The sequence below is a fragment of the Carlito syrichta genome, unplaced genomic scaffold (assembly GCF_000164805.1).
Source record: "Carlito syrichta isolate Samal-C Ts95f unplaced genomic scaffold, Tarsius_syrichta-2.0.1 Scaffold279535, whole genome shotgun sequence".
Taxonomy (NCBI): domain Eukaryota; kingdom Metazoa; phylum Chordata; class Mammalia; order Primates; family Tarsiidae; genus Carlito; species Carlito syrichta.
Window position 1 is genome coordinate 440,326 of NW_007223631.1, and position 11,485 is coordinate 451,810.

Consider the following 11,485-nt stretch of genomic DNA (forward strand, 5'->3'; position numbering starts at 1 on the left):
TAAGACTGCCCAGTAGGTGCGTTGGCTCATGCCTGTAATCCCAGCATTTTGGGAGGCCAAAGGGAGAGGATTGCCTGAGCCCAGGAGTTCAAGACCAACATGGCAAGACCTTGTCTCTACAATAAATTAAAAAATTAGCTGGGCGTGGTGGTGTGCACCTGTAGTCCCAGCAGGTTGAGGCTGCGGTAGTTGTGATCATGCCACTGCACTTCAGCTGGGGCAAGAGTGAGACTCTGAATAAAAAAACAAAACAAAATACCTGTTTTTCTTTAGCCATAATACAGCTTATTTGTCATCCTCAGCTTGAACTGTACAAACTTTCAGTTGAGAATCTGCCTCTGTCCCCATCTGTTGTCTGATTTGGAAAGATTGTAGCTGAGATGGTATTCATTTAAACACTGCCTCTCCAACTCTGGCGGGGAGGAGGTTTGGAAACCAAAGATGAAAAGACTCTGTAAGCTATGGACTACAGCCAGAAAGGAAAGATTGAAAGCTAGAAAATTTAGAAGAAAGTGCTTACTTATTCCTAATGCCAGTACCTTAAAAATATCTTACCTACAACACACTTTGAGATGATCCAGAAATGTCTTACGATGTCTGTCTTTCTTCTTATGGTCTTCCCCAAAAGCATTTGAAGAATACACTGGCCTGGCCACAACATACTGATTCCCAATGGGTTCGATCATTTTGCTTTTTCTAGGTGCTGTGGCAAGTTGAAGACCTTTGGAACTATGTGGTGAACGCTTCTTGCCTTTAGCAGGTTAAAATGCCTGAAACCAAACAGAGCTTGCTTCTTAAATAACTCAGAGATAATGTGATGCAATTTACAGATGATTGAGCTCCGAACTGAATGTTACCACCTTTTGAGATCAAAAAAGGCAGGATTAAGGGACCAAGATTGTGTTTTGCGACAGTGATATCACTTTTTACTCCAATGAGCTGGACATGGCTCTTTTGGGTAAGTAAACAAAAGCTTTTATTTTATTTTTTAGAAAGATTACCAAAAAGTAGCAAAAATTGACTCAGTTTACTAATCAGAGTCCACTTTTTTACTTGTAAAGTAAGATCGTCTCATTAATTTTTTTCCTAGAAACATTTCCAAAGTTATGACATTGGAGTGCTGGGATAGATTAGGTTTAAATACATTTATTTCACCTAACTTCAGTCAAGACCGTTTCAATTTACTCATCAGAATTTTTATGCCTTATAAAATGCTTTTAATTTGTGAAATTCAAAGATATTGTTCATATTAGTTATTTTCTTATTTGTTTATGGGTATTAAATAGATGTTTACAATTTATAGTTGAGGAAACTATGGCACAAACTATAAATTACTTGATTACCTAGTTCGTGAGTGATAGGGTCTTTTTTCAGGAAAGATCTTGGGAAAGTTAACCTCTCTCACCCACATCTGTGTCTTTTAGAGAAGATATCCAAGTTTCAAGGTGATTGTGATGATTGAATGAGAATGTTTTCAAAGCATCTTGCATTGTGCCTAGCACACTGTTGGCATTCACCAAATGGTCCTCATTATTTTAATTACTAGCATCTTCTGCACAAGATGTTTACATTTTTAATTCTTATCTCAATCTTGTTTCTATTATACTTAAAACATCAGTTTTTACAAAACTTTAATGCATGTCACCAATTTAGCCCTCACAATTCTTTGAGACATTTACTGCTGTTGTTATTATTATTATTTTCTTACAAATGAGAAAATAACTACATACATCCCTGAACCCCATCAAAATCTAAGTATTTTTTCTAGGGTTGTACAACTACTAAAGTGTCAGAAATGGGACTTGCATTTTCAGACTTCTTTGCTATTTTTTCTATGACATGCAGCTTCGCTATCAACCAACATGAACACGGTTGAAGAACTGCTAGCATTTTCCCCCAATCTTGGTTCAGTATCATTGTCTGTGGTGCCCAAGTTTTGTTCCTTGACTTCAATCATGATGATTAATTGAATTATCTCACACTAGGCTGTATATTTTTACACAGTGCTCTCTTACACTTCATGGAATTTTCAGCATGTTTACAGAGCTCAAGTTAAACCAGGAGTCAGATACTGGCCTCACCTGACCTCTCTTTGACCACATACTTCCCTCCCCCATCCAATTTTCTAGCCTCCTCTGTCCTCTGTGCTGGCCTTCTCTAACTAGGGAAGTAATGTAGTGCTTCTGCCTCACCCTCTGTCTTGACCCCCAGAATTTGAGTTCCTTTGAGCTCAGTTATGAATTTTTTTGTTGAGACAAAGTGTTTCTCTCTCTCTCTCACTCATATATATATATATATATATATATATATATATATATATATATACAGAGATGGGGTCTCGCTCTTGCTCTGTTGCCCAGGCTAGAATTCAGTGGCATGATCATCATAGCTCACTACAGCCTTGAACTCCTGGGCTCAAGGGCTCCTCCCGCCTCAGCTTTCCATGTAGCTAGGATTACAGGCACACACCATCAGGGCTTCAGTGATGACTTTTCTATTCCCCTTTTGCTGTTCCTTCTGACCTTCCCCCACTCCACTCCCAAGCTGCTTGTCTTCCTCTTTGTCTCTATCCCTCTTCCATCTCTCCACCCACAGATGCAGGGGTCAGATCCCATTAACTAGATAGAACATCCCATTTTCAGAAGAACTTGCTCACCAAGTGGAGTTGACGCGCTTATTGCTGTGCATCGCGTGGATGTTTGGCCCTTTTTGCCAGTTACCGACATCATGGTTGGGGCATTAACAAATAAGATCGAATCCATGACCAATGAGTCCTGACATCAAGCATTGCTTGCAAAGGCTGTCTGGAGTGTTTTCTAAGAACATCTTTAATCCTGTGAGAGATCTAACCCAGCCAACCTTGGGATAAAGAAGACTCATGCATTTTTGCCCTTATCAGATGCTACCATTGCCAGAAAAAAAAAAAAAAGGAAAAGATTCTGCTCTTTGGTAGCTTTACTCATATTTTCATTGAGGAGTTCACAGAAGCTTGTTAGTTCTCTTCCTTAGAAAAAGATCCTGGAGGTACATCTATTCTTCTTCTGGCTGTTGTGTGTTTTCTCTCTACTAAGTTACAGTCTTTTTTTTTTCTTCCCCCAATTACAATGATGGCAGAAAGAACTTCATTTCTGTTCAGCTTTCTTCTCTGGGGATGACTATGGCTGGTTCTGTGGTGGATTTCCTCTTACCTGCAGCTGGATCAAGAGCCTGCCCTCTGGCTTGCCCTGCCCCACACTGGAAAAAGCCTCCTCCTCATACCCAAGCACTGTCTACAAGGGGGGTGCTCAGGGCAGGAAGTAAGACAGTTTAAGAAATCTTTCAAGAATTTGGCCAGGTGCGGTGGCTCACACCTGTAATCCCAGCACTTTGGGAGGCTGAGGCAAGAGGATTGCTTGAGACTAGGAGTTCGAGACCAGTCTGGACAACGTAGTGAGACTTTTCCAGAATTTAAAGAAAGATATGAAGGGTCACATTCTAGTCTTTTTTTTTTTCCTCCTCACTCTCATTTTTGCATTTTCTACTTGTAACAAACAATGTGAGCCCCTGAACCAACCACTCCAATGCTGTTTCTGTTGAAGAACCACTCCAGATAGCCATAAATTAATGTCATTCTCCATTTCATAATTTCTGAGACTCTTGAGAATGACCTATTTTAGTTAGGAATTCAAAGTGATTTTCTTAACTTTTTTTCACTTGAAAAGTTACCTTTTCCCCAGCACTTCTTGGAAAACATTTTTTTTTTGGTTCCTGGAGTCACAATTCCAGTTTCAAATATTACACCCATATTAATGTATGCCTTTTTGTGTTCTAGTTTCATGGCTTAATTCTTTCTGAGTTTCTTAGGATGTCAATGGCTTTTGGGGGATTGATTTCATTCTCAGGGTCCCTTCTTCTTATTAATTTTTAGAACTCTGAGCCTTATTTGTATATATCTTCACTTTTCTCTGCTTTTGTACGATGTGCTTTTTTTTTTCTTTGAGTTGGAGTCTCACTCTGTCGCCCAGACTGGAGTGCAGTGGCCGCTCCTGGTCACCGCAGCCTCGCCTGCTGGGCTCCGGCGATCCTTCTGCCTCAGCCTTCTGAGTAACCAGAATTATAGGTGCGCTACCACGCCCGGCTGATTTTTTGATTTATTGTAGAGATGAGGTCTCGCTGCCCAGGCGGGTCTCGAACCCGTGGACTCAGGCAATCCACTCACCTCAGCCTCCCAAAGACACGGGATGACAGGCTGAGCCACCGAGCCCGGCTACAATGTGCTTTTTAAACATTTTAAATTGTATATACCTTGGTGCTGTGGCCTAGTCGTACACGTTGTTGTTCTCTGCCTTTTTTTTCTTTTTAAGTAAAAATTTAATCCTGGACTTGATTTCTGAAGTTCAATTTCTCACTTTAACTTTTCCAGTTTATTAACAACTTTTTGATATTTTTAGGAATGGTCATGTACATACCCCTCCATCACTCCTCAAAGTTCCAAACTGCTGCCTAAGCACCAATGTCACTGCCTGGCCTCTAGTTCCTTGGAACCTCCACTCTGCCTGCCCCACTCTGCCTGCTACAATCTGCTGGGAAGTGCTTTTTGGCCCTGACCTTCCCACTCAGCATTTACTGTGTTCTAGTCTTTCAGAAAGCTGTTCCTTTTTGCTGAAAAACAACCGATTTGAACCAAGATGCTGATAAGCAATGCCAGAATTTGTCTTTAAACAGTGGTCATTTGGCCAGGCATGCGGGCTCACACTTCTAATCAGCACTTTGGGAGGCCAAGGTGAGAGGATTGCTCTGAGATCAGCCTGGGCAACATAGTGAGGTCTCGTCTCTACAAAAAAATTAAAAAATTAGCCAGGCATGGTAGTGTGTGCCTGTAGTCTCAGGTACTAGGGAGACAGAGGTGGGAGGATCACTTGAGCCTGGGAATTTGAGATTATGATGAGCTGTGATTATGCCACTGCACTCCAGCCTGGGAGACAGTGTGAGACCTTGACTAAATAAATAAATACATAAATAAATAAGTAAATAAATAAATAGTGGTCGTTTGAAACCAGGAGGCAGACCAGCGTGCAGAGCATTCTATCCCCTCCCCAGACCCATTAGATGTCTCCATTCTTGCACAAGGCAGGTCTCGTGACATCATGGGTCAGCTGCTGTTCAAGTTCAGGAGGGACTTCATGGAGACATGGCTGAAGATGCCACCCTCTTCTGGAAAACTGCTGAAAACACTACTCTTTTCATGAATCTCAAAATACCCCAGTGTCAGGCAGTGGAAAACCAGAGGTCCATCAGCCCTAGTTCATGAACGAACCCACAGACGACAGGAAGAACAACAGCATCCTGATGACTGTACCTGGGGGAAGGGACGAGAGATGGGAGAGCATGCCGAACGATGGCTCCAGTGAGCACTTTGAGAGGGACTGCGGTCAGCAGCAAGAGAGGAACCGGAAATGAAGGGCACCAAGAGCTCCTCATTCAAGGGGGTGTCAAGCCAGCTGGAAGCAGGGGGATGATGGCCTCAGACTCAGAGAGGGCTAGAGTGACAATGAGGAGAGGAGGGGATCTCAGCACTGAGGTTGGTGAAGAGAGGTCCGAAGGGGTCAGAGGCTGTGGTGGGCAATAGGTTCCAGTTAAATGCTGTGATTCTTGTGTGCTTCAGTCGTGTTTAAAATAGGGCAGGGTGACTAAATAAGTAAACGATGATGGGGGACCCCCAAAAACCGGAATTATTTTTTGGAGGGTGGGCCCCTTAGAGTACACTCAGAGTTTGTTTCTCCAGATCAAATGGTCAACCAACGTTTTTATCTGGAAGTTTTGAGAAAGTTGCATCATGATTTGCAAAAGAAATATCCTGAGTTGTGTCAAACAGGTGACTGGTTCTTCCACCATGACAATGCACCTGCCCACACTCTGCTGAGTGTTCAGCAGTTTTTGACCCCAAATGGCATGATCTTCAGGTCCATCCCTCCCTATTCACCCAATCTTGCCCCCAACGATTGTTTTTTGCTTCCCCAGGTGAAAAAAGTCCTCCAAGGGAAATGTTTTGCTGATGGAAGAGATGAAACAAAAAATGGCAGATGCACTAAAGGCATCAAGTTCAGAAATTGTTTGGACCAGTGGAGAAAGTGACTTGATAGGTATATTGCATCAAATGGAAGGTACTTTGAAGGTGACTGCGGTTTAAACAATTAAGAATAAATTTTTTAAATAAATAAATTCCGGGTTTTTTTGGGGTCCCTCTTGTATATCTTTTACTTCTAATTCAAGAAGTCTGGGTTGGGTGTATATAATACTAGCACTTTGAGAAACCGATACAGTAGGATCGCTTGAGGTCAGAAGTTCAAGACCAAACTGGGCAGCATAGCAAGACCCCTGTCTACAAAAAAATTTTAAAAATTAGCCAGGGCTGGGTGTGGTGGCTCAAGCCTATAATTCCAGCACTTTGGGAGGCCGAGGTGAGAGGATTTCCTGAGCTCAGCAGGTCAAGTCTGCGGTGGCCGGGAGCATGAGTCTGGGCAACAGAGTGAGACTCTGACATACACACACACACACACACACACACACACACGCATGGAGGTATGCACCTGTAGCCCTAGCTACTCAGAAACCCAAAGCAGGAGGATCACTTGAGCCCAGGAGTTTGAGGCTGCAATGGGCTATTATCATGTCACTGCACTCTAGCCTGGGCAAAAGAAGTTTGTTTATGTGTTTTATCTAATTTATAGTGGTCTTATAGCATCTCCTAGGAACTCAGATTTAGTTTAATTTTAGTTTCGGCATTACACTTATTATTTCTACTATTAATTTTCATCTGTTCTATTACCACATGGCCCCTAATGCTGAAAAACGAAGTCAAACCTAATTTAGTTAGGAAGTACAGCAGGAAATAATGAGAATTTGCAATGAAGTAGACCCAATTTCAAATCCTTGCTTTGCCATTTCTTAACTATGTTTGTGCTGGCCAGATGATTCCAGCCTTAGTTTTTTCTAATAGCAAAAGGGGAAGGCCGTTATCTTCCTCGTGGGGCTGTTATCAAAGCTGACAGTAAAGTATACGAAGAGAGACTTCTTTGCCTTAAGTTCATAGGTAACAGACTCAGGACTGAGTTTCATATTGACTGTTTAGACAGAACTGACACAGTGCCCACGTGACAAAAGTCAGCTAGAACCCGTTGGGAAATGTTAGTGCTGCCAACGTTGCTGTGAATGTATGTTTACTCTGAATTTATCTCCAGAAGTAGCTATTTTCCATTCTTATCCCAGTTTATTTTAATGTAATTTTTAAGGAATCTGCCCATTGAAGCTTCCTAGCATGGCATACAAGGCCCTTCATATTTCTGCTCTGGCCTGTCCAACAGGCTTCTTCGTTTCCCCTTCACAGTCACAGGAGCACACCGTGATATTTAACATCTCTGTGTCTTTGCACACATTGCTTCCTTTATTTGTGTTCTTTTCCTCCATTGCCTGCTAAATTTTATTTCATTTCATTTTATTTTTTTGAGACAGAGTCTCTCTCTGTCACCCAGGCCGGAGTGAAGTGGCACTGTCATGGCTCACTGTAGCCTCAACCCCCTAGGCTCAGGTGATCCTTCCATTTCAGCCTCCTGAGTAGCTGGGACTACCAGCGTGTGCCACTGTGCCTGGCTAAATTTTTGTAGATATGAGGTCTTGCCATGTTGCCCAGAGTGCTCTTGAAATCCTGGATTCAAGTAATCCTCCCACTTTGGCCTCCCAAGATGCTGGGATTACAGGCATAAGCCACCACGCCTGGCCACTAAATTTTAATTCATTCTCAAAAATATCCAGCTGTCCCTAACAATTAATTCATTACTTCATTCCTTCAACAACATTTATTGACCTATTGTTTGGCAGGAACTCAGCTTCTAACACAGTTGTATAAGGTAATAAAATACTGTAAAGCAGAATTTTACAGAATTCCCATAAGTTTAATGGAATTTCATGAAATTTCCTAAATAGAGTTAGTCATTTCTTTTTTGTAAGTACTTTATATATACTTATACTTCATATTATACTGTATGGTCATTATTTATGTTTCTTTCTCCTATTTCTCAAGGGCAAGGTCACATTTTAATCATTCTCCCCCCTTTTATATAGGTCCTGTAAGATTGTAAGTATGAAATAAGGTTTGTCTAAATAAACTGAACTATGAACAAAAGATATATCAATAATATGATCTGAACTCCAGAGTTTACATACATAGAAGTGCCCCACATTATTGGTACAGATAATAAATGGAATGAAGAAAGAACATGAATGTGGACTGGAGTTGAGGAAGGTTTCGTGAAGGTCTTGTGTTAGACCTTAAGGAGTAGATACATTTGGGCAGGGTGTTGAGAAAGCAATAGAAACCGGCAAATCTTGTACAGAGGATAGTAAGAGATCCAGAAACTGACACAGAAGGATTTGTTGGCCAGAAGGCTAAATTGTTCGAGAAATGTTGGGATGTGCCGCAGCAAGGAGTTTCAGACCAGGAGACTCACAGAAGAAGACAGAGAATCCCTGACCATTTCTACAAGTCTTTGAGGTTTTCTAAGCACTTTCACTTTTCTTTCTGAGCATTATCCTGTGAAGAAGGCAGAGAAGACAGGCATTATTATCGCCAACTTTCAGATGGAGAAGTCGCAATGAGAGGAGATAAATGACCTTCCCAAGTCTCTAGCTAGCAAGTGACAGTGCTCCAGGGAGAAATCACATCTTGTGAATAACTGACTCTCTTCTCTGCTAACTTCTGACATGTTAATGAGCTCCAGGTGAGGCATACTCAGTACCATTGTCCCTGAGTATAAGAGCCCCACTCCCCACACTCCTACTCTGTATTACACAGACAAAAAGTAACTCTAGGTAGCCTGGGGCTCCATCTCCTCGGGTGAACTAATTTCTCAGCGAAGTGACACAGAGGCTAGCGGTGCTCTTCTGTTCTCTTTGTTTGGAGAATCAAAGAGCTTTACTATAGAGAAGAGCTAGGCTATATTATTACTTGTTTATTTTCATAATTTAAAAATATGCATTCTCCTTTTATGAACTATTTAATAGGTTTTATACACTTGTTCATTTACTGATATGCTTACTTCTTCATTTATCCAGAAGGTAAAGTACGTACTGTTTTAACCCCTTATAAACTACTTGTTTCTGAAATAAAATAACTGCTTCCTCATTTCTCTGTAGAGATGATCTTTATGTGACCAGCTCTCATTACATGGTTTCTCCAAATGACAAATTTACTTTAGAAGAGAGAAATACTTAGTCTAATGATTTACTAAATTGGCTCTCAATTGCATATGTAAAGAATGTTGTGTAATCCTTTCCTCACATTTTAAAGAATGAAATAGACTTTATCTTGGTGCAGCTGATAACCTATGGGATAGTACCCCTGTATGATATAATATATAATATTACATCATATCATCTTATTGTATATTATAGTATAATTATGCTACTTGTGGCATAGGGCACTTTGCTACTTTCCAGTGACATTGGTACAGGTAATACCAATTGTGACAATCTTTTCTCTAGCTCCCCTCTCTTTCCACTCTCTATCCTTCTTGCTCCTATTGCCTTTCTCCTCTTTCTCTTAGTCTTGAACTTTTTGGGGTGTCTGGTAGATAAATCCCTCATATCTCGACCAAACAATTTTTTTCTTCCTTCCTTCCTTCCTTTCCCCTTCTTTATTTTTCTCTTTCTTTCTCTCCTTCCTTCCTTCTCCCCCTCCCCCTTCTTATGTGGTCTCACTATGTTGCCTAGGCTGGCCTGGAACTCCTGGGCTCAAGCAATCTTTCTTTCTCAGCCTTCTGTGTAGCTGGACCTATAGGCACCTGGCTAGAACCAGATGACTTTTCTAAATCCCTCCTAACAGATGATTCTGTCCCCTGGAGAAGTTCTTTCCTAAAAGCTTTCTTTATTTGTCAACTTTCAGAGTAGATGATCTACCTATAAAGTCATATCTGAGGGAATAATTAAAGAAATAATATGAACGATTAGGGCAATAGCCACTGCTATCTTTGAAAAGGGTATTTAAGCCTTAACAATGCCTACAACCATTTTTATGATAAATTAAAGGCTACTCAAATATTTAATTTCCATTGCAAGTGTTCCAGACATATATACATAGCCTATTAGTGGAATAATTCCAAGTATACATGCTCATGGAATAAACTCGAGATCATAACAGTAACTTCTAAATAGGCTTTGATTAGAAAACATATCATTTTCAAAAAAGAAAAAAAGAGTTTGAATAGAATGATCATAAATTTGGTTCCTACCTGACACGCACTCAGTGTGGAACTTCAGCAACAGTGGAAAGTTCTCAAGATAAAGTAACCTTATTCTAAGAGCCAGTCCATCTACTTGGGTCTATAGGTTCTGCGTGCATCCATATGTATAGGGATGTCTATATATAGGCTATGTAAGACAGTGGGCAAATTACCTTTCTGTCAGCTGTAATAACTAACTTTCATTAACTTTTACAACAATGAAAAGACTGCAATGTGGTCTTGACCTTTGAGACTTTGATTAGCAGACGTGATATGAAAACAGCTTCCTCAAGTTCCTTGTGAGATTACACCACCCGTTGCACTTGTGTGTATGTGGATTTCATTGCTTTGCAGAGATTTGCACAGCAAATGTGCATGTGGAAGTTAAAAACAACAACAAAAACAATAACCAACATAACTTCACGAGGGTTATCTCCCTGACATTTTACCTACCAGTTTAGATGGGAGTTCAGTGGTGTTGTTTCTTGGCTGGATGACTCCATGAAATAACCATGGGCTGTAAAAGAGTGGTGTCCAGGTTAACTCCTGGTGTGACAAAGGCCTGCTAGAAATACTTTTCCAGCTACTGGCAACAGGTCACTATTTGCACCCCCAATTTCTGCTCCCACCACAGCTCTTCCAAAGAGCAATACATTCTATGTTGCTGAAGGCAAGTACTTTCAACTCTCATCTTACTTAACCTGTTAGCATTTGATCCTGCCGAATACACTTTCTTGAAATCTTCTCTTTCTTGAGTACTAATTAATTACTTTTTTTAAAAAGAGATGGAGTCTTGCTATGTTGCCCAGGTTGGTAACAAAATCCTGGCTTGAAGTGATACTTTTAACACTTTATTTTTCACCTCACATTTCTTTTCCAACTCTTCCTTGATCTAACTCTTTATTTGTCATTCCCTCAAGGTTCGTCCTGGACCCCCTTCTCCTCTCTCTACTTTCTTACCCCAAATTAAGTTCCATGCCTCCCCATGACATTCAAATGTCCAGCCTTCAGATCCACATATTTACCCGCCTATTCAACACCTCTGCTTGGACACACCATAGGCATCTCAAATGTGACACATCCCAGTCTGAACTTTTGATGCTCCTCCCAAATGTGCTCCATCTCTAGTCTTATTTGTTTCAGTAAAGTATACTCCACTTTACTCATGTCAGAAAACTGGGAACCATCGAAAGTGGACTGAATAAAGAAAATGTAATACATAGGTTGGG

General features: G+C 40.9%; 1 protein-coding gene across 1 annotated transcript in view; it reads right to left on the reverse strand.

The window, feature by feature from the left end:
* Nucleotides 1–10,381, reverse strand: part of SLC26A3 (solute carrier family 26 member 3) — a 39,015-nt gene extending 28,634 nt beyond the window's left edge. The window contains exons 1-2 of the mRNA XM_008052507.2: nt 10,266–10,381; nt 556–770 (exon numbers count right to left, since the gene is read on the reverse strand). Coding sequence (XP_008050698.1) covers nt 556–686 — 131 coding nt within the window. The 5' untranslated portion in view covers nt 687–770; nt 10,266–10,381. The remainder of the gene's footprint in view (nt 1–555; nt 771–10,265) is intronic.
* Nucleotides 10,382–11,485: the final 1,104 nt, after the last annotated feature.